Below are 24,059 nucleotides of genomic sequence, written 5' to 3' on the forward strand. Positions count from 1 at the left end.
TTACGGTGGAGACCACTCATGGACATCAGCCAGCTATAACCCGCAGAGTGGAAGTGCCAGCCTTTCGAACACAACAGACCAGCGTGAAGCCTAATTAACATAGGAATGACCCGCCCTGAATGTTTGGGTAAGCTTCAGTTCTGTGTTCAGCTATTTCTTGCTTTTCACATGAAAAGACCTACTTGAGGAACAGGTTTAAAATGTACTAGACTCTTTCAATCCCCCCCAATAGAATGTTGTCTGAATTATAGAAATTCTGGAACAAATAGTCTAGTTCGGGAACTTTTTTTTTTAATGTGGCACTTGTTAAAAATGGTGCACTCCTCATAGGTATTAAACATTTTATTTAAAGGTTTTAATGTAAAAAAAATATACAAATACAGATTACATCATAGTGAACAAGGCAGTATTCTACATGACAAAAATTAAAACAAATTTCTAAACTAAATGTACCGGCACTGAGGACATACAGAACTAGACATCCAATCCAGCTGCATGTGATAAAACTATCTGACCACAGCTTATGCAAAATAAATGATTTCTACGTCACCAAATGCTAACCACTCTGCCCGTCCATACCGTTATCCCCGATGAGTACTCTGAGAGAACTTTTACACGATATACAAAGAGCTGGCATGGCACGTTAGGACTGAAAACCAGAACTCAATCAAAAACATTTGCAATAATTCGGTATAAAATACACACAGTAAATCTTATTAAAAAAAAGATTTAAAGACAAAGACCACCATTAATAATGGTTAAAACCTCATCATAGAAAAATGCTCATCATTTGTACAGTATTGGCAGAAAACAGACAGGTTTTATTGGGGTGAGGGTAGGGAAGATATGTAACTTGAATTAATCCATCTAAATTTGTTGACAAATGTGCATGACAAGTCACTGATTATCCCTCTTAAACTCGTTCACCACAAAAAGCAGACTCACACTCCAATAAGAAATAAGGTCACATACATAAAAAGAACTAGAAGAAAATGGAAATACAAAATCTCAAGAGTCTTAAGGTAGGTCCAATGATGTGCATTTTTAAACAAACTCTCAGTGATTGATTATTCTATATTCCAAAATGCCCCAAGGAAAACAGCACCACTTAAAAGGTCATAAACATACTGACACCAGAATTCTCTACAAGTTTATGATGCGAACACTGCCTTTGGATTTAAACTAAGTTCTAAGTATTAGGGAAACATATATACCTCTCAAGCATGAGAACACACATAAGCAATTGCTTTCTGATGTGCATTTCCTGCATTTATTTGGCTGCTCCCCACCCCTACATATTTACTTACTGCAGGGGAGGGGTGTGCATGTGCCATGTGTACCAACTTGTGGGGTCTGGTTCTTTCCTTTACCACGTGAGTTTCAGGCATCAAACTCAGGTCATGAGGCTTGGCAGCAAGCACCTTCCCTGCTGAGCCACCTCACTGGTCCCTTATTTGGCCTCAATCAATGGAGGTTTTCATTGTTTTCAGTCTTAAGTTATTTGAAGAAAAGAAAATACATGACACAAACCTGGGGAAACTTACACTTCTAATGAAATGTAGCGTCCCCCAAAAGATAATTTTTAAATGCCTACATGGTTTAAATCATTATAAGCAGAACACTAGAGAGCATTCCTAAAATTAATTTTTACTGATTTGATAACTGTAGTTTATTTAGATAATTTTTAAAGTTCTTTATATAAAAATATTTAAAATAAACAGCAGAATGATGCTAAAAATGGTACTTTTTTAAATAAAATGTTGCTAACTACTACTATTAATAAAAATATTGTGGAGAACTAAGTAACTCTGCCCCTGAAATGCATTCTGTTATGTATTACATTTGTTACCTAAGACACAAACACTCAGAAGAGCTAGAACTGTGATGTGAGTACACGTGTTATACTCAAGTTCTTTTACTATTGTTCTTGATTTCATTGCAGACTCATTAACAGGTCTCAAAAGTACAAGAAACGTACTTTGAGGAAGGAATCAAAAGTAGTTAAGACATTCTACTTAGAAGATAAATTATTTTCCTGTACACTAAATAATAAAATATGTATGTACATTCTGCCTCCCCTGAATGAATGGAGTGCTCTTCTAATTGGGTAAGAAGTGAGTATCTCCTCACTATTTAAACCAAATCTCAAAGTCCAACTGCAGGGTTCATTCCCAATAAGAAATAGCACACCACCACTGCTCTTTCTGCAGCTGCTTTTAACATCTGTTTTTTCCTTTATATGTACTGAGCAACTGTCCATTCATGTGCCTTCTGGGTCTCTGAACTACATGTATCAGCATGCTAGTTTTCACTGAAAAGACAAGCTCAGAAGCTAACCCCTTAGTCTGAAAAAAAGAATTTTAAAACACAAAATAAATAAATCATTGTGCCAGTTTTTCAAACATGGCTACTAATTTATAACCCAATTCTTAGTAAAACTAGTCAATTATATATCAATTTGATAACTGCTCCTTTAAATAGTAATAATTATCCAAGTAATGAGAAAATTTATAGGAGGATTCTTAAACTCAAGGAACTCTGAAACTAGGAATACAAGATGTATTGTGAATTACCCTCCATTACACAGTCAAGCCTTCAATTGACTTAACACAAGATGACACCAGCTGTGGGAGACTGATGACGTCATCCCACCGCGTGTCACAACACGACAGAGACTCTGTTGGAGAAGCTGTGGTATTTCCTTTAAACAAAAGCAACTTCCTCACTCGCTCCTAGGCCTCTGGAGAGCAAGTGTAACTGAAATCTGACCTGACTGGGGGGAAGCTAGCTTCATTTTTTTCCTTAGCTCTACTTAGCTCTACGAGTCCTGTCATCTCTAACAGAATAGTGAGAGTTCTGTAGGTGACGACACAGAATGTCAGCTGTGACCAGGCTAACAGGTTGATCCATGCACTAAATGATGTAAGCAAATGAGAGCTGAAAGGGAGGATCAGACACATTCTTCTGCAGACATCAAAAGAGGGTTGATATACTCAAAACCTTCAAATTCAGACTGATCAATCTTCCTCACGATGTCACTGTTGAAAGAAAAATAAATTCATTGTCATCATAATCAAGACTCTTTCAGCCTTTAAACAGTGAGATACAAGTACAAAGAAAACACAGGGCTAAATGATCTTAACTGTGGAAAGAAAACAAATCCTTAGATTAATCACAAAATCACTTCTAGAAGAACCAGGAAAAAAAAGCCTACAAGGAAAACCAATAACCCCACAAGCAGCCTTCGAGCCAAGAGGACTCAGAAGCAGACTGAGGATCTTTAAAGACACAGAGACTATCACAACCCCTTTAACGTCTGCCCCAGTAGCACTCTTGATTGAGGTGGACAGCCAGGCAGATGGTGAAGAGCAGGGAAGAAGCTGGCCACAGGAAAGGGCAGCAGAGACAGGAGACCTGGAGCAGGGGGAGGGCTGGCACTGTGGCATACTGCACACCCAGCTTAACACACAGCAAGCGCAGAACTGCCGACATTCCAGTACCAAAGGGACATGCCATACTGCCAAGCACAAAGTAGAGCTCTCTCTTTGAAGGAGCAGCATATACTGGAAAGCCCTAAGAGAAAGCAGTATCTGCTATATTTCGTGTGTGTGTGTGTGTGTGCGTGCATGCACGCGCACACACACACACACACACACACACACACACACACACACACACACACACTCGTGAGCTCCCATGTACACGTGGTCGACAGCATGTGGCTTCCTCAGTCACTGCCCACCTTACGTTTTGAGCAGGGTTTCTCACTGGACCTGGAGCTCACTGGTCCAGGCGGATGGGTAACGAGCTCCAGGTCCCCAGTATCTCTGCATCTTCAGTACTAGGATTGTAGATATGTGCTGTCACAGTTGGCTCTTTATACGGGTGCTGGAGATTTGAACTCAGGTCCACATGCTCGCATGGCAAGCACTTTACCAAGTGAGACATCTCCCAAACCCCACTGTCTGCCAAATTTCCTACAGTATAAGCTAAGTCCCGTTCTAACCACACGATAAAGGGAGGGCAATATCGAGCTGGAGAAATCGTTAAAAAGGGAGGGCAATATCGAGCTGGAGAAATCGTTATACGTTCATCATGCAAGCACGTGGAATTGGAAAGACTGGTAGGTCTGGAGAAATGAAGAAACCACTGGAGTTGGAGCCCGGGAACAGAAGGGTGCTAAGTGGGAGGTGCTACTGGAAGAACGGCTGTGCTACATCTAAGACTCTAACGATCATCTCCACTGATCAAAGAGCTAGTCTGAAAAAAGTGAGAAGATTTCAATCAGTAAAAATGATAGAGGAAATTAGAGACACAGCAAGGAGAGAGAGAGAGAGAGAGAGAGAGAGACAGAGAAAGAGAGACAGAGAGAGAGAGAGAGAGAGAGAGAGAGAGAGAGAGAGAGAGAGAGAGAGAGAGAGAAAGCGTGACACCCACCATCAGGGAGTAGTAAAGGATAGACTGCTCAAAACACCTTTTGTGTTTTAGTGATATGGCTAAAGGGAAGGCAGGAACAGAGGTGGGGGATGTGGACAGCTGTTACCTGGGCGGTTTCTGATTAGGGCTGAAGAACTGAACAGTCCTTCATGAAGTACACTGAATAGGATGCACAGTAAAGGGATGAAGGAACGACTAGCAGGCTGGTCCTATACCCTTGGTACAATGTGAATGAGACTGGATCTAGGATTAAGACAACAGGAGAAGAAAAGAAAGCTCAGATCCAAGTGCTAAAGGAGAAACAGGCAAAGCCGCCTGCCTCAGCGTGGGCACTGCAGAACGTGGGGGGAGAGACCTCCACAGGCCGCCTCAGCGTGGGCACTGCAGAACGTGGGGGGAGAGACCTCCACAGGCCGCCTCAGCGTGGGCACTGCAGAACGTGGGGGGAGAGACCTCCACAGGCCGCCTCAGCGTGGGCACTGCAGAACGTGGGGGGAGAGAGACCTCCACAGGCCACCTCAGCGTGGGCACTGCAGAACGTGGGGGGAGAGAGCTCCACAGGCCGCCTCAGCGTGGGCACTGCAGAACGTGGGGGAGAGAGACCTCCACAGGCCGCCTCAGCGTGGGCACTGCAGAACGTGGGGGGAGAGAGCTCCAAGCATGGCTGAATCTGGCCGACAGCATGGGGGGTGGTGTGACAGGCAGACACAAGGTGTGACATCAACCGAGGGGCAGCACAGAGAAACTACAAAGGTCATCACTTTGGTTTTAGACTCCAGTTATCGAGGTGTTTTCTGACCAAGTTCAACAGATGGAGGTGCTCAGGAGCGCCATGGAGGGAGGGGCAGTGGGATGCTCAGAAAGCACCCCTCACTTACTCTTCACAGAACCTTGTGAGGCAGACAACATGAGAAGGAGGAACAGGCTCAGCAGAGAAGGTAGCAATCCACGGAGTGGCACAGCCAGTGAGAAGGACACGGACTCGAGTGTCTCTCTTCTGATTAACCCCACGCTCTTTCTCACCCAGTTCTGTCTCAGTGAGCTTTTTGTGAAATCAGGCTATTGTGATCGTCCGTGAGTGTCTAGCACTTGGCATAGGCCTTTTGCCTCACAGCCATCTGCCCATTTGGTTAGTGGTCACTTAATAACTAGCATCCACCACACAGGGCCAGCTGAAGTCTCCAAGGTACAAACTGAAGACAGCAACAGAAGGCTGCCGTCCGTGCACAGAACCACGCAGCATCCGGGTCTCAGGATGACACTGTTCTGAATGCCATACCTTTCACAGACCTGGGGAGATGAGGACTCACCAAACAACGCTTTGAAACCTAGCAATGAAGAGATCAGCCTGACCCGCCCAAGTTTAAGAAGCAAGCTACTCTACAAAAGTCTGGGAAGAAAACAGAAGGCAGGCAACGCTGGCCACGCCGACAAGAGTCTGGTAGACCCCGCTTCTTCCTTTATTAGGAACATGACAAGCATTTCTCTGAACATCTGAAGACGGAAAGAATGAGGTGACAGAGAACGTGGGGCCTCAAAGGAGGCGGAGATTCCGAGGAAAAGCAAACAAGTGTGTCTTTAGGCAGGAGGAAAGTGTTGGAAAACCAAGGTGGTGAAGCAAGGGGAGCTGGAACCGGGGAGGGCGGGACACAGGCCAGGGCTGGGAAGACAGAGCCTGGCCTTCCAGGAATGAGGGCTTCCCCAGCAGGAGGAGAGAGGCACAGTCTTGAGACCCAAGGTGCCTGAGGTCATCTGCACCTGAGGTCGAGGTTCCTGCAGTCAGAGTTAAGGCAAGACTAGTTCCTTGAGCAAAGGCTCTAAGAACAGCTGCAAAGAATGCCCAACTGAGATACAAGTGAAGTGAATGCTAAGGGCAAAGGCCCCGTAGGTAAGAGAATAAATCTTCGGGGAGAGAGAGAGAGAGAGAATATCAAAACAATCTCAAGCTACTCTAAGTTATATCTGTAAAAGATGTGACACCAACAACTATTCTGACCCCTGCTGGCTAGACTAGAGACTTGGTGTCACTTTCATAAGGCCCACCCAGAAACTCAGAGAGGTGCTCACAGCGGATGGGGCAGTGTAGCCCAGTGTAAACTACAGGCCCTGGCCAGTCAGCCCTGGGTGCAAATGCTGACACCTGTGTACCTCTGCTTAACCTCTCTGAGCCTTGGTTTCTCATCTGTAAAGTGAAGATGACAATACCCACTTTCCAAGGCTGTTGTGAGAATGGGATAATGCATACAAAGCAAGTAGATATAACCATTGCTAGAGTGTTAAACAGCATAATGGATCCAAATACCCAGCAATGGAATGGCTACATATAAATTATATAATATTTTCATAAACAATTAAATAGCCTTGAGATTTAGATTTCAAAAGAAGTTTAAAAACATTTTAGTGTGTGGAATTACTTACTCATCATCTGGAGTGAGTTGGACTGGTTCATTAGTAAACTGGGAGTCAAAGTTATCCAAACCAAACTCCCCAGAAATGTTTGGTTTAAAGGGCGGCACCACCTGCTTTTGCTCCATCTAAAAGGACACACAGATGAAAGCTCACGTCTGCATTCATGAACACTGACTGCGCCTCTACGTCTGACTCTGTTCTCCAAGTCTCACCAGGCATGCTGCTGTACAGTTCCAGCAACAAGCAACCAGGGCCACATCTTAGTAATCTGAATGTTGGTGTGGGCGTCCGTAATATTACATACTGCTCTAGTACATTAATATTCTGTTTTGTTTCTAAAGTTTTTTGTTTCTTGTCTGTTTGTTTGTTTGTTTTTCAAGACAGGGTTTCTCTGTGTGGCCCTGGCTATCCTGGAACTCACTTTGCAGACCAGGCTGGCCTCGAACTCACAGAGATCCGCCTGCCTCTGTCTCCTGAGTGCTGAGGGTAAAGCTGTACGCCACCACTGCCGGGCTCTCTAAGGCTCTCTTAAAATTTTTTATAAGTACCAGTGAGTAGTTTTAAGTTATTTAAGCTATCATATCTTAGCTTTTCAATAACTTATTAACATAATAAAAGTTGGTCCTTAGTTACAATAAAACCCAAGCAAGGAAAAAATTTACATACCATGTCCCAGTCCACGTTTCGGAAGAATGGGTGTCCTTGGATGTCAGCAAATCCAGTTTGAGGGTGACAACCCAATCGTTCCTTTGGGTCCTATGGCAGAAGCAGTGTTTCAAGAGGTAGATGAGTGAGCTTCCTACCTGATGATGCCTTTGTTTGAGAAACTGAAATGTCTAGCTGTTTCTAGAAAGCCCCCCACCAGACCCAAGTGAGTCATCTAGAGTTCACAACAGGAAAGTTTCCTCCCAGCTTTTCATCAGCTTATCAAGGCAGTAAGTGGAGAATTCAACACCAGACATAATCCCAGTACTCAGGAGGCAGAGGCAGGCAGATCTTTGTGAGTTCGAGGACAGCCTGGTCTACACAGTGAGTTTTAAGACAGGCTTCAAAGTTACAGAGAATTCCTGTCTCAACACCCCCCTCGAAAAATCCAACCCCCCAAAATATATCTATATCTATATCTATCTATCTATCTATCTATCTATCTGTGTCTGTCTGTCTGTCTGTCTCTATATCTATCAGCTCAAGGCCAGCCTCTATCTATCTATCTATCTATCTATCTATCTATCTATCTATCTATCTATCTATCTATCTATCTGTCTGTCTGTCTCTATATCTATCAGCTCAAGGCCAGCCTCTGTTTCAGAGAATGCAAGGTCAGCTTGAGCTACATGAGATTGTTTTTTTTTTTTTTTTGGTTTTTCGAGACAGGGGTTCTCTGTGTAGCTTTGCGCCTTTCCTGGATCTCGCTCTGTAGACCAGGCTGGCCTCGAACTCACAGAGATCCGCCTGCCTCTGCCTCCCGAGTGCTGGGATTAAAGGCGTGCGCCACCACCGCCCGGCGAGATTATTTTTTTTTAAATGGTAGTGTACTATTGTCAATCTTTGCTAATGAAAGAATGTGAGGAAAAATAAGGCCAGCATTAAGGTATGTCTTTCTCATGAGCCAGAGTTCAGTTATTATTAAGAAACCTCTGAACGTTATCACACTTACATTTAGCTCAGTGTTATAGCCTATGCTCAACCACAGCAACAAACCCTATTTGTCTAAAACAACGACACAGCAATTATCTGATCACTGACTGAGATGGAGGCTGGACCTACCTCCCAAAGCCTTGGCTTTTATTCCTGCTGTGAATAGATAGAAGGCATTTTATTTTATACATTAGCATCTCTCAATTTCATTTCTCATTGTGTGAAACATAAGCTTTCCAGTTTAAATCTTCCCTCATAAAATAGTCATCCAGGGGCCAGAGAGATGGCTCAGTGGTTAAGAGCACACTAACTGCTCTTCCAGAGGATCTGGGTTGGATTCCCAACACTCACATGGCAGCTCATAACCATCTCTAACTCCAGTTCCAGGAGATGTGATGCCCTCTTCTGGCTTCCTTGTGCAAGAGTAGTGCATGGGATACACAGATATACATGCAGGTAAAACACTCGGACACACAAAATAAAAAAAATAGCCTTCTAAACTAAGTGCCAATTTCCAATTTTATTAAAGTTCAACCTTATCTGCTCAAGGAGGTAAATATAACCCATTTTCTACCTTCATTTATTTGAAATAAAATTTATGAATCCCAAATTCACAATCTTAGATCCTAAACCCTTCTGGCGTACCAACTACTCCAAGCAATCAAGTGATGTTACATTTAAAGATGCCATTTCATTTCCTCTGAATTTTATCTAAATACTGGGTTCTTAATATGAAACGGATAGCGAACGCTACTGACCACATGCTCAAAAAAATGCATGGTGATAAATGGGTTTTATGGATAATGGTACACAGAACTAGAACTGAAAATGCAATTATAGCTAATCCTAAAGCCTCCATTTTTCCTCCACTAACATGATATTATGTATCACTTACGTTAAAAGCATCTAATGCAGTATCTAGCTGGGGGCAAATTAAATTGGCCATGTGGCAAGGATAAACATGTCAGGATTTGATAGTGTCTCTCATTGGTTATGAAATAAAATTCCATCATAACTGAAAAGTTACATAATCACATTGCCTGTGCCTCCACTCACCAGGCTGCACATCCACTTACCAGGCTGAGCCTCCAATTACCAAGCCTGAGCCTCCAGGTCCCAGGCTAAGCCTCCGCTCACCAGGCCGACTTACACAGGTAAAGAAATCACATTAGATTTTACACACAATTCTTACCTTGTTGAGAAAACTCTTCAGCACACTTGCTGCTTTTACAGACAGAGAACGTGGTATGCGAATTTGCTTTTCCAAAATAACTAGAAAGATAAGAATGACAGTACAATTTTCAGCTTTTTATGTGGCCTGAATGTTTAAATTTTTTCTTTAGATTCTAAGCTATTTAAGGTGTTCCAGCAGAAATCCATTATCTACATACCTGAAACGCTTTACGTATTTTCCTAATCCCTTGGCCCTCCTTCTTACAGCTGGCCCCTTACCTGAACACTGCATTTACTATTTACAAACATGTTTTATTTTTCACTATCTAACTGTGCCTCAGTTTTTCCCTCTGTAAATAGAAACAATACCTGCTTCACAGTGTTCTTACGACACACGAAAGTTAATAATGTCAAGTTCTTGCATATGTAACACAGAATTGTACCAGGAAACGTGAAATTATTCTCCAAAGCCACTGTCAGCTTCCACCCCCACTAGCAGTCCTGAGAGCTCCCGCTGCTCATCCCTTCATGAGCACTAACCAGTTATTATCAGACTAAAGTCTCTGTCAAAAGCACAGGCATGAAACTGTAGCTCATTAACACTTAGTGTGTATTTTTTTAATTCCTAGTGAGCCCGAGGGGCTTCTCATAGTCTTAATGGCCCTTTGGTTCCCTCTAACATTAAAGATATCTTCCATCCTGCGAGGGTTTTGACTACTAAATGCAAAATTTTGTGGCCACTGTCACACTTTGTGGTAAAGGTCCCTGGGCTTGGTCTCCCGCTTCTGTTCCGCTTGACTTTTAGCAAGCAGTCCTCACTCTGAGCACCCCGAGTCCTTAGCAGCGTTCTGAGCTCTCATATCTTCACACTCTACTTTTCTTGAACTTGGGCACGAAGCCGAGGGCTCCTGCACCAAGACTAGTCTCCCTAGGCAGTAGATTCCCTGCTTCAGCATCTATGACAGACAAGCTGAGCTGTGTCGTTAGGAGTTTGATGTGGGAAGGAAACTGTAAATGGAAGTGCAGACTAGAGAAGCAGGGAGGGTGCATTTAAAAATTATTCAAACTATCATAAAGTCAGGAGCGCATGTCCAAATTATTCTTTTTCTTACTCAGAATTAAAATTTGAAAGTTATTCACAGAGAATCTCTACAAAATACTGCGAATTACCTTGGAATAGATAATCCTCTGTATTTTGATCGGGGTTATCGGAGCTCCCAACAATATCAAATGGAGACCTTCCCGCCATCATTTCAAACATAAGCACTCCAAGAGCCCACCAGTCAACACTGAAGCCTTTGGAAAGAAATTTTAAATAATAAATCTTCTCTGTATTCATGAAAAGTCAGCAATCAGAAATTTATCATGAGATGAAAATGTAAACATGATGAAAAAGTAAATTCTAATCAGATTATAAATAGAGTGGTAGGCACTAAGAACTACAGAAATACTTGGTCCGAGCCTAAAGGAACATCTATGTAAGAATCCCTCCTCCCAAGAGAGGGGTCGCTGTGAAAGAGGGTGAAGACTATAAATGCAGGAGGTGCTGGACCAGTACAAGGAACAACAGCAGCTTCCAGACACAGCAGACCAACTGTGAGCTCACAGCAGCTGGGAGCGCATGCACAAGCCCCGGGCAGAGTCAGACTAAATGCCAGCATGTGAGGCAGGCAGACACCAGGAGCTGTGGCAAGTGACAGCTGTGGGGGAGGGGTTTTCTCTAAGAGAGCTGCTCCTTCTCGGTTGACCGTGCTCCCGTGGGCAGCACAAAGTGGACATGAAGAGTGAAACAGAGAAAGATACAAAGCTGGATGAAGGGAAGTCAAAGGTGGATTTGGGAGGAATGGGAAGTGGGAAGATATGATCAAAACATTGTATGAAATTCTCAAAGCACTAATAAAAATAATAAATATAGATGTAAAAAAAATTAATGGAAGCCAGATATGGTGATGCACTTTAATCCTAGCACTCGGGAGGCAGAGGCAGTCAGATCTCTGTGAGTTCAAGACCAGCCTGGTCTACATAGCAAGTTCCAGGACAGCTAGGGTTATGTAGAGAGACCCTGGCTCAGAAAAAAAAAAAGAATGTAGTGTCTGATACCTGACAAGCACCCAGCCTTTACCATCTTTTAGACTCTTAGGGGAAATATCCAGTAACCTGAACAATCTTCTTGAAGTTCAAGACACTGGCTTCACACAGCTGATGGTTTAAAACCTATGTGGCCACTTCCTGGCTATAGTGATCTAGGCGTATTATTCAAATTGTTCTGTACATCAGTTCCCTCATTTGTAAAACGGGTCAGTAATGCTGACCTCAGGTTTATAAGGGAGCTTAGAGTTAACTGTTTATAGCAGTTCTGGCCACGCTCAGTGTTTGTCACTAGTAAAGTATTTAAATGTATAGTCCCCCAAATACCAAACTCTTTTTGGCTCTGGTTTCAGAATCTGAGGGTTTTTATGTAGGTTAACAGAATCAAGAAAAGTTTATATTAATGAGTAATAAAATGCTATAGCATATTATACTGTCATTGGTACCATATTAAACCAATATAGCAATAGCTAAAATACCACCTATTTATTTATTACCATAATCTTCTCCTCTTAAAATTTCAGGAGCAATGTAATTGGGAGTTCCACAGAAAGTGCTAGTCGTATCTCCAGGCCGTAATCCTTCCTTTCATGGGGGGAAAAAAGCAGGAAAAAAGGAAAAAAAAGATACAAAACTATTTTAAATTTACCTCTTCCATTTCATCTGTCTAAATTCAGCATGTATATGCAATACATTAAACCTAAACAACATCACTAGAAACAGTTAACTTATTATGAAAATTGTCATTGCTACTAAATATCGTAAAGAAAACTTATTCACCCTAGATGTTGTTAAAGTCAGTTTAGCAAGAGGCAGGTGGACCTCTGCGACTTTGAGGCCAGCCTGGTTGACAGAGTGAGTTCCAGAACAGCCAGGCCTACACAGAGAAATCCTGTCTCAAAAAAACAAAAACAATAAGCAAACAAAACCCCACAACAACAACAACAACAAAACCCAAAGCAAACCAAACAAAAACCTGCTTTTAAAATAATATTTGTTGGGGGCTGGAGAGATGGCTCAGAGGTTAAGAGCACCGACTGCTCTTCCAGAGGTCCTGAGTTCAATTCCCAGCAACCACATGGTGGCTCACAACCATCTGTAATGAGATCTGGTGCCCTCTTCTGGCCTTCAGGCATACATGCAGACAGAACACTGTATACATAATAAATAAATCTTTAAAAAAAAAATAATAATATTTGTTGGGCTGGAGAGAGGGCTCAGCAGTTAAGAGCACTGGCTGCTCTTCCAGAAGTCCTGAGTTCAGTTCCCAGCACCCACATGGTGGCTCACAGCCGTCTGTAATAAGATCTGGTATCTTCTCCTGGCGTGCAGACAGAACATGGTATGCACAACAAATAAGTAAACAAACAAATATAACAAAGTATTTGTTAAAATTCAGCACGAGATCACATGACTAAAATCAATCATCTTACACAACTGTTGACATGGCAGTACTCTGCCTCGGGAAACTTCTCCTGTGCAGCATTTCCTCTGCTTTGGTGAACAATTAAGGCACAACACACACAAGCCAGGTAGAGAAAATACTCAATAACAAATGGAACAACCATTAAGAACTGTAACAAATATACATTTTTGTATACCTATTAACATATTCTTTAAGAATAAAAATGAACATGTTAAGAAAATGTCATGGTCTTCAATCATAAGATCCTAACATTTCTATATCAGAAAATATATCCCACACACCAATAACTAATAAACAGAGAAAATTTTAGATTAAAAACTGAAACTAAAAAGAAAAAACTAAGCATGGTGCTACACACATAATCCCAGCCTTTTGAAGACTAAAGCAGGAGGATTATTAACTCAGGGACAACCTCAACTACATAGGTTTTTGAGACCTTGTCTCAAAAGAACAAAACAAAACAAAACCCACCCAAACAAACAGGAAATAAAACCAATCCAACAACCAAATATGTTACATGTGCCCATCTACATGGTTTAAATATGGTCAAACTCATTTGGAAAAGGGAAGAATAGAGAGTCATAAAAGAAAGACTCCTTGAAGGCTAGGGAGATGGCTGGAGGTAAATTCTTGCCAGGCTGGCCTTGAGCTCAGGACCATCCTGCTCCAGCCTTGCAGAGGTGAATCATCATGCCTCTGCCTCTTTGTGCAATTGGTAATTCTAACTAATATTCAAACAGTGACAAAAAAAGAGAAGGAAGCCGGGCGGTGGTGGCGCACGCCTTTAATCCCAGCACTCGGGAGGCAGAGCCAGGCGGATCTCTGTGAGTTTGAGGCCAGCCTGGACTACCAAGTGAGTTCCAGGAAAGGCGCAAAGCTACACAGAGAAACCCTGTCTCGAAAAACCAAAAAAAAAAAAAGAGAAGGAAGGAAGGAAGGAAGGAAGGAAGGAAGGAAGGAAGGAAGGAAGGAAGGAAGGATGGAACGAACCACTGTCCTAATTTGCAGATTAATACTTTTCATATTTTTATTTGCTCTTGGAAATTTAAAAGAATCCACTATTATTGTGATTAGTCAGTTAGTTAGTGTTTTTCGAGACAGGATATCTCTGTGTAGCCCTGGCTGTCCTGGAATTCACTTTGTAGACCAGGCTGGCCTTGAACTCAGAGATCCACCTGCCTCTGCCTCCCAAGCACTGGGATTAAAGGTGTGCACCTTTTAATTTTTTTTTTTTTTTTTTTTTTAACCAGAGAGAAAAAAAACTCTAGGGGGTAAAAATGGCAGAACAAAACAGTATCCTGAATGTAAGTGAAGGATACACAGGAGTCCACTGACTAAACCTTTTCACTATTTACAAACAAAAATTTATGTAAGAGAATAATTTAAGGTGTATCATAGGAAAAATGGTCTTGAGTTTTATACATTATGTGAAAACTTTGTTTTCTAATACAGATGTGCAGATGTAACGTTAAAGCCTCAATACCATTTGAGTGTTTATGAATGTAGGAATGTGGAATCCTGCTCTGGTGCACCCCTCCAGGTGGATGAACACAATGCACTCACACACCGGGGGTGTCTTGTTGGAGCAGTGTTACTAAGTAGAATAGTTCTCTAGACACATCGTGGGAAAAGACCAGACCTCCAAACGAAACAGTGCTGCCAAAGAATAAACACCAACACAGACAGAGTCTGACAAAGTGAAACGCTTACTTGACTTTGATTATACTCTATGTCAGAGATTTGAAATTTAAGTATAAAAGCAGACTCCTAAGGAAAATCTGCAAAGTAGGTTCAGGGTCTACTAAATGGTGAAAGATTGGAAACTGATATAAAAGTACTGTGTTAACACAATGAGGACTGTAGGCAATCAATTAAAAAAACTAACCCTATATAACACACATATCACAGATGACATGGAATTGTGGGGATGGCTGAACGGCCAGGGTGTACATTCATCCTAATCAAGGTAGTGATCATTTCCCATCTAAACATGAAGTTCCTTAACTGACAGTCACAGCTGTCTGGAGGGTCTCTCACCTTACACATGCCGTAGTCAGTGAGTTTAATGTGTCCTTCAGAGTCCAGCAGCACATTGTCCAACTTCAAATCTCTATAAATGATCCCTCGCTCATGAAGATAATTTAGAGCTAGACTGATTTCTGCAGAGTAAAACCTTGAATTGAAAAAAAAGTATGATTTTGTTATGAACAGTCACCACTTGAAAACCCTAAATATACAATGAACACAAACAGCAGATTATAATATGTAACAGGCATATTACAATCTACTATGTAAATCAACCTAGTTCAGTCTCCTCATGACTTACACAGAATAAACTAGCAACAAGGTAACGTGCTGATGGAGGCCCGAAAGGTCAGGCAGCCCTCAAACAAAGAGCTTACCTGGCATGCTCTTCAGGAAGCTTTCTTTGTCGCTGCATGTGGAACATTAGGTCCCCTCCATTGACATACTCTATGACAAAGAACAACCTGAAACAGGCAAAACCGCACAGAGCCACAGTCAAAGAGAGTAGACAGCTCTTGGCATTTTCAATAGAACAGCGATTGCGACAGCAGAAAGGCATTCTGAAGGATTCAGTCCCTGCCTAGAACTCAGTTGCAACAAGAGGTGTGGACACAAGAAAGCAGCCCAGCACGACACAACTACATGGATTCCACTCTTGGGCTAAGCAGCTACTTACTAGGTGAGTCATGTTTGAATGTCACCTAAGGTAAAGAAGACATTATGTCACAGATGAGAATGTGCAGGTCATCAAGGGCTGGGTAGCTACTGCTGTTTCTTAGGAGCCCCTTCTCCCTCTCCCTCTCTTTCCTTGTTTCCTACTAGTGACTGGTGTCAGATTGGTATTGCCAATTGTATCAGGAAGTTCTTAAGTGCTCCCACAGGAATTACAGGAAGCACATGAAATGAATCCCAGTAACATTCTGTCACCTTTAATCTTACCTGCTTTCTGTCTGGAAGCAAGAATGCAGCCCAACAAGAAAAGGGTGATTGGATGCCTGCTCGAAAACATGCTTCTCTGTCTGCACCCAGTCAATATCCTATTTCAAAGTTCAAGGAAATCTATGTCAAATGAAATGACCAAAACTCATGATAAATTTGTTCTTAGTAAGTCAATGATCACAAATGTTAACTGACTAGACTAAATATCAAAACCACTTACTGTCATGAAACAAAACTAAGAGAAAATACCATTAACAAAATGTCCAATATTATGAAATGGTCTTGAACTCTTAGAAAGCTCAAGTACTTCCCTTGACAATAATATGCCTTAGCCTTGACTTTATTTTTACCTAAGGCCTGTTCTTAGAAAAGTAGACCAAAATAATAATACAGAACTGCTGAAGTGGTGCGCTTTGGTTATGTCTGTGTATGTGTGGTACTCTGGATTAAACCAGGGCCTCCTGCACACTGGGGTTTGTCTAGAAGTAGAAAAACATCACCACTTACCTCATCATCATTGACAAGCTCTTTTTTCACAACTTTCATTGCATAAATGCGATCTGTTTTTTTTAAGCGAACCAACAGTACTTTGGCATAGCTTCCTCTCCCTATAACTCGAAGCAAATCGAAATCCTGGAGACCCAGACTTGATGACGCTTTACCACTTTCCCTGGTGTTGGTCGCCTGTTGAATACATTTAACCAACAAAGTTTTACCTGGAAATGTTTTGCTCAATGCTTTATATTTCTAACAAACTGTTCTAACTACAATGATTTTAAAGTGTTTTCATAACATATTTTAAGTTCTTAACCCTTTTCTTATCTCTCCTAAAACCTTTGATCTTTAAGAGACAGGATGAGCTTGTGAGTTAAGAAGGAGTAAGAATGGACTTGAAATGCTAAAGGATGCTTTAAAGGACCTGACAAATTTTAAGGACAATTGTGTGTATCTGTTTGGTTTTCCAAACAAAATTCAAGTTAAACAGAATATCAAGATGGAAGAGTCTGCTAAGAATCTGGTAAAAGCTAGATAAATGTAATCTGAGCTGTGAGAGGACACACTCCAAGGTATGGGAGACGCTACAGGCAGGACGTGAGCATGAGGAAATACAGTTCACAGTAGATTTGGTATTAAAGGGATGGCAAAGGAATAACCCCTATAATTCATTCAAAACTAGACATTTAAACTTCTGTCAATTTATGCAGATTATTAAAGATAATCTTTTATAAGATATCTGCAAATCCACAAAGAACACCTTCAGGGACCATGCCGATAGCTCAATACTGCAAAGTCATCAACATGTAACCACAAATGTCCCACAAGAATAAAGCAGGAGTCCTCTGGTGAAAAGTGTCAAGGAAAGAAAAGGAAGATAGGACAGGGAAGGGGAGAGGGGAGGGGAAATGAAAGCTCCAGACCTGACTCCTTGGCTTCTGCAGGCACCTGCACTCACACACACACCGACACAGACACACACATACAAATAATTCAAAACAATACAAACCAATTGTTTAAAAAGAATGGTCATAGGGCTGGAGAGCTGGTTCAGAGGTTAAGAGCTCTATCTGCTCTTCTAGAGGATCCTGGTTCAATTCCCAGCACCCACATGGCAGCCCACAGCTGTCTGTAACTCCAGTGCCAGGGGATCCGATGCCCTCTTTTGAACTCCACAGGCACCAGGCACACATGTGGTACACAGACATATATGCAAGCAAAACACTGATACACATAAAATAAATATATCTAAACCTCAAGAGCTCAGTTTAATTTAAAGTGCATCTTCTCGAAAATGATCAAAGTATCAACAGCTGGTATGAAATCTTAAGGCTACAGGGTATATAAACCAATAGCATGACAATCTTAAAAACAAGTTTAGAAAAATCATCCGTGGCCACTAGCTCCACTCAAAGGACTGACTTAAGACACTGACTATACCAAGCAGACAAGAATGAGGAGCAGCTCGAGCTCTCACATACTGCTGATGGGACTGTGACCACTGTCTCTTGCAGTGCAATGGACAGACTACTCATGCACCAAACGTGTTTATTTACTTATATAATTAATTCTTTGGGGAGTGAAAATTTTATTTTATTTTATGTAGTACTAAGAACTGAATCCAGGACCCGACATATGCTAGGTAAGTGTTCTACAACTCAACACTTTTCCAATCTTTTTTCCGTTTTTATTTTGAAACAGGTCTTCACTAAGCTGCCGAGGAGGCTGGCTCTGTGTTCAGTAGCCAGGCAACCCTTTAACTTATCCTCCGACCTCAGCCTCCTGAGTGGCTGGATGACATACATGCCTTCAGCAGCAGCGCCAGTCGCCATGTCATATTTATAAGACTGTTTCATCCTAACTTATCATAGCAATTCCAACTGAAAGGGAAAACTGGAGTGGGACAGATAACCCGGAACGATAAGATAACTGAAGTACTGCTCTGTGTAACATGCACCTGTTTTACATCAAAGAAGTCAGAGACACGAACACTGTATGAGGCTGTTTCTAAGGCTGGAACAAGGGCAAATCAAGGCAAAGCTAATGTGAGGGGCACAGACAATGGCTACTTTAGCAGAGGGGGAGGGGGACTGCCAGTGAGCAGAAGCTTCAAGACAGGCCTCTGCAGTGCTGGGGGACCTTCCTTCGGAGAGGCCACCACACAGTGCTCACTGTGTTGAAAATTCACCTAGCTATGTCTCATCGTCTATCACTTAAAAACATAACAACCAAAGCAGTAATAATGACGACAACAATACAATGCCAACGACCATTTCTAAAAGGAACAAAAAGGAATCCACGAGCACCGAAGAGCAGAATAATACAGGTCCAGAAGAACAGAGGACTCATTCTTTATTACTAGGGTGTTCTTACTTTGTCTGACTCATTCAGTCTATGAACAAAACAAGGAAGATGTAGTCACAGTGGCAGGTGGGTTATAAATGTTAACAACCTCGGTAATGTAGAAGTAAATATACAGCCTTAAAAAACAAAACTAAAAGAATAAGGTAGATAAAACAGAGTGGGGACATGGGTGCAGCTGGGCGGGGCAGGGCAGTAACACATCTGGAAGGGAGAGAAAGAAGGATCCTCAGATATGCAAGGAGTTCCAGGACAGCCTGGGCTACATGAGAACTTGACTCCAAAGAACAGAAGAAAACAAACAAAAGGTACCTGACTAAATCAGAGCGAGACTCTAAGATGTCATATTAAAAACATGGGATCAACAGATGCACTTCAGAACTCTGCCGGAGTAAAGCGAGTGAGTGACAAAATCATCCACTCCTGTTCATAGTTCCTTTAACTGGGTAGTGCATATGGGAGGGGGCTTTGCTAGTGTTCTGTCTGCACTTCTGTTTCAAATTTCCGTGATTAGAAAGTTGGAAGATAAACAAGAAAAGCCTAAAATAACATACCCATCAAACACTAAAAGAAAAAAGGCAAGGACTAATCTTCCATGGCCAGAAATACACACATTTGAAAACCAGAGATTTACGTACTATTCACACAACTGGAAGAGGCTAAAAGGGGCTGTCTCCAAGCCAACACACGGAACAGGTAAGACACGAAGTTCTTTTTTACCAAAAGCTTTTCTAAAACTACTTATTGTTTTAATTAATATCTGTTTTAGAAACAAGTAAACTTCGGCTGGAGAAACAGCAGCTCGGCAGTTAAGAGCACTTGACGCTATTACAGCGGATCCGAGTCCAGCCCCCACACCAGGTAGCTCACAGCAGCCTGTAACTGCTGCTCCAATCTACTTGACACACCCTTCCGGCATCCACGACCACCTGCACATCTGTGGCATTTTCTTACACAGATACACATAAAAATAACTATTAAGTAAGTTTTAAGTATTACAGAAAGGGTTTGCCACCCAGGCCTAGCACCCTAAGTTGGATCCCCACAAGCCATATACAGGTGGAAGGCAGAGAGTACCAACCCCACAGAGTTGTCCTGACCCCCAATGCACATGGCAGCATGCCATCCTATGTCTATACACCACACACACAACGGTAACAATTACATTTTAAATGACAATTAAAACATTTAGTCATTTATACTTCAAGCAAAATGCAAGCGTTTACAATGTGTTTCAAATAATATTTTCACGTACTAAATGCTATTCCTGTATATAATTTTTGCTTATCTATCTAAAGTGAAAATAAATTTTCAATTTATTTCATAATTAAAATTACTTAATTAAGCAGTTAAATCAAAATAATACTGTAAACTCGTTAACTGTCTTCCTTGTATTTTACTGTTACAATATAATCCGTAGTCAAGTCACAGTGTCATTATTTCTGAAAGATTGTGTCTTTCTAAAAAGCTAAGTGACGCTGTACGCAGTAGGACAAATTCTCTCACCTCCTTTTCTTCACCAACTTGGTCCAAACTTTCATGACTTGAAGGATTATACGGAATTACTAAAAATTCAAAACCAAATATTAAAAAAGAAAAATAACCAATAATGAATTTGATAAACATTTTTCTTTTCATGTTTTTTTTCTTAGTTTTACATATGAGTAAGTAATTAATTAAAGCTTAACATCTGTCCCAAATTATATATTAAGATAGTGAAGGGGGCTGGAGAGAGGGCTCAGCAGTTAAGAGCACTGGCTGCTCTTCCGGAGACCCTGAGTTCAATTCCCAGCACCCACATGGTAGCTCACAACCATCTATAGTAGGATCTGATGCCCTCTTGTGGCATAAAGTCATACATGCAGACACAGCACTCAAACATAAAATAAGTAAGTTAATCTTTAAAAAGTATGGTAAAGAAAGATCACTTTTTAAAAAACAAGAGTGGTGAAGGCGGAGAGGAATCGCCACTTGGCAGTCAACTCCTGCTTTTTCGTTCTTCATTATGAATAATTTGTTCTCTATAGAGGACTATAAATCCTACTAAAACGCTTTAATACCCCAAGACAGAGATGGCAGGCCTGGGGTTTTATTTCCCATCTCATCTTAAGAATGCCCGACTATCACAGAGATGAAGAAATGACAGGGTCAGGACTTCTGCTCCTCAGAGCTGCTGGGACTCGGGGAGTAAGAACCCTCAGCTCAGACTTTCCAAGCTTCTTTTAGGACCAAGCGACCAGTCTGACCTTCCAGAAAAAATGCTTTTAGCTTCAGAATTCCCCAAATACATGCTTAAGATTTGTTCCTGGGGCCTGGAGAGATGGCTCAGAGGTTAAGAGCACTGGCTGTTCTTCCAGAGGTCCTGAGTTCAATTCCCAGCAACCACATGGTGGCTCACAACCACCTGTAATGAGATCTGGTGCCCTCTTTTGGCCTGCAGGTGTACACGCAGGCAGAACATTGTATACATAATAAATAAATAAATCTTAAAAAAAAAAAAAAAGATTTGTTCCTGTGTAACAGTTAGCTCACCCCCATAGTCAGTTTGCTATGCTGTATCTCTACATTTCCAGAATAAGGACTGAATAGAACCAAGTTGCTTCAACAGCCAACACGGCTCCAAATTCAGTTTTGTACTTTCTCACTGTGGAAAAGAAACTAGTCTGCTGAATTTAAAGATCCTCAGAAGAATTTATTTGAACTAAGAAAGTCAACTGTTAGTTTATACAGTTGTTTTTTCAAATGCTAAATATGTATATTAAAATATTGTGACAAGTTTTACTATCACAAAATATGCTTAGGTACATTATGTTTTTAAACTTAGGCTTAAAAAATAGTTACCACAGTGGAAAGGGGGCTCCTGGGGTCAGAGGGCTTAAGGTGGGGGAAATGCGAGAGGAAACAGGGAAGGGAAGTAACAAAAGTTTTATTTGAAAATGCTATAAGGAAGCCTAATACTCTGTATGATAATTCAAAAATTAAAAAAAGAAATGAAGTCTAATATGAGGAACTACACTTTAAAAAAAGCACCCCAAAGCGGTCTCCAACTGCTCCTCACCCTTACCTGTCTGTGCATGGTCCGGATGCATGGATGACTGGTCCATTGGCATCATTGGCTCCTACAAACATTTCCAAAGACACAGTAACTTAGAGATTCCTTTTAAATCCCCAAACCTCTATAAATCCAGAAATGACAGTATTTCAATGAGATGTAGCATACTAAAACTTAAATGTGAAAAACTCTAAGTGATGTGAATTACATTATTATAATACGTAACTATAGAAAGCCACGCAATACTCCTATGAATGACATAACACAGTTTTAGAGAATAAAAGAAGAAAATACACAAGTGATTCACGTCAGTTGGAAATAAAAGTATCTTCTGTGACCCCCCTTCAACATTACCTTTTCTCTCCGAGCTCCCTCTGAAACCTAAGAGCAATCTCCCAAGCTCCTCTCCGACCTCCAGATGCTGTGGCACACATGCATAACACGTGCACAAAAGAACACTCACACGTACAATAACAACGAAGAAAAACAGAAGAACAGGTAACTAAGGGGACTAGAGAGACTGCTCAGCAATGCCTCAGCTCAGTTCCCAGCAGCCACACTGGGCAGCTCACAACACTTGGAACTCCAGCTCCAAGGGATCTGACATCCTCTTCTAGCCTCCAAGGACAGAGCACACACAGCAAATGCTCAAATAAAACACATACATATAAATAAAAATAAATATGAAAAAGAAGATGACCAAATCATATTGTTCAGTGAGAAAAATTACTTAGAAAAGGATGTACATCAATGACATCACTTTACTAAAAGTATGTAAAAAAGAGACACACTCAAAGTAATGAACAAAATTATTAAATACTTTAAATGACTAAAAAGCAATTGTTTCTCCTACAATAAAATTCTAAGGAGAAAAACAGGTAGGAGGAAGGAGGAACCAGGAATTTAAAAAGTATAGAAGAAACATCGATCAAGAACACTTTGAATCCTGATTCAGAATGAAGAATTCTAACTTTTATCAGACAACTAAAAACGTGAATACTGCCTGGATGGCATCTGATATTGGCTATTTCAAGACTTCCAAAGTGTATGTATCTTAAGTGGAATGTAAAGAACTCCTACACATTGTATTTCCCAAGATGTGGTTCTATAATACCTTCCTGCTTTAACCCTGTTAAATGAAGCACGCTACACACATACATAACAAACAAAATCCGATGCCTTACCGGTGGCAAAGAATGCCGCCCACACTCAATTGTGACAAGCTTGTGGCACTTCTTATGAACCAAAAGTTTGCAATTGATGCACTTGTATCCTTGTCGTCCAAGCCCCCAGATTCTGTCTGTGCAGATGGCACAGTGAGCACGCTGCAAAGAGGAAGTTCAACAACATTTTATCACAGCCAGGCAGTGGGGGTGCAGCACACCTTTAATCCCAGCATTCAGGATGCAAAGGCAAGAGGATCACTGGGAGTTCCAGGCCAGCCTGGTCTACAGAGTAAGTTCCAGGACAGTCAGAGCTATACAACCTTTCTCAAAATACAAACAAAAAGACAAACAAACAAATAAAAACCAAACAAAAAAAAAAACCAAAAAAACAAAATATAGTTATTTCCCAACAGCTTGCTCATTATGCCTTCAACCTCAGCATTCAGAAGGCAGAGGCATACTGATCTGGTAAGTTCAAAGTCAGCCTGGTCTACATAGTGCCAGCCCAGTAAAGGCTACATAGTAAGACTCTGTCTCAAAAAAGCAAAACAGGGCAAAATCAAACGAAACAAAATTTTCTCATACATGATTTTTCTTCAAAGGCTACTGAAGATCAGTGGGGGAAAAAAAAACAGAAGACAGTAGGTCTCAAAGAGACATGAGTATCTTCACAAAGAATTCACAGTAATGAACACAGGAAAAATGGCTAATAAACCACACAACCTTCCAGACTATGCAGAGGGCAAACCCTGCTTCCCTAGAGAACTCAGTGCCCAAAGCCTTGGTGATACCAGGGTCACCGGCAATAAGAGTTTGGGGATCTTGTGCATTCATTTCTATTGATGAATTC

The 24,059-nt window shown here is 41.4% G+C and overlaps 1 protein-coding gene across 1 annotated transcript in view; it reads right to left on the reverse strand.

Annotated features, from left to right (window-relative positions):
* Positions 1 to 327: 327 nt before the first annotated feature.
* Prkci (protein kinase C iota) overlaps positions 328 to 24,059 on the reverse strand; it is a 65,707-nt gene continuing 41,975 nt past the window's right edge. The window contains exons 6-18 of the mRNA XM_052730650.1: positions 23,228 to 23,368; positions 22,056 to 22,110; positions 20,498 to 20,556; positions 16,643 to 16,819; positions 16,136 to 16,233; positions 15,574 to 15,660; positions 15,209 to 15,344; positions 12,243 to 12,330; positions 10,828 to 10,953; positions 9,677 to 9,756; positions 7,513 to 7,602; positions 6,856 to 6,971; positions 328 to 3,038 (exon numbers count right to left, since the gene is read on the reverse strand). Of these exons, the coding sequence (XP_052586610.1) occupies positions 2,951 to 3,038; positions 6,856 to 6,971; positions 7,513 to 7,602; positions 9,677 to 9,756; positions 10,828 to 10,953; positions 12,243 to 12,330; positions 15,209 to 15,344; positions 15,574 to 15,660; positions 16,136 to 16,233; positions 16,643 to 16,819; positions 20,498 to 20,556; positions 22,056 to 22,110; positions 23,228 to 23,368 (1,341 nt within the window). The 3' untranslated portion in view covers positions 328 to 2,950. The remainder of the gene's footprint in view (positions 3,039 to 6,855; positions 6,972 to 7,512; positions 7,603 to 9,676; positions 9,757 to 10,827; positions 10,954 to 12,242; positions 12,331 to 15,208; positions 15,345 to 15,573; positions 15,661 to 16,135; positions 16,234 to 16,642; positions 16,820 to 20,497; positions 20,557 to 22,055; positions 22,111 to 23,227; positions 23,369 to 24,059) is intronic.

Source organism: Peromyscus californicus, unplaced genomic scaffold, assembly GCF_007827085.1.
Source record: "Peromyscus californicus insignis strain IS unplaced genomic scaffold, ASM782708v3 Scaffold_9__1_contigs__length_137607984, whole genome shotgun sequence".
Lineage (NCBI taxonomy): Eukaryota > Metazoa > Chordata > Mammalia > Rodentia > Cricetidae > Peromyscus > Peromyscus californicus.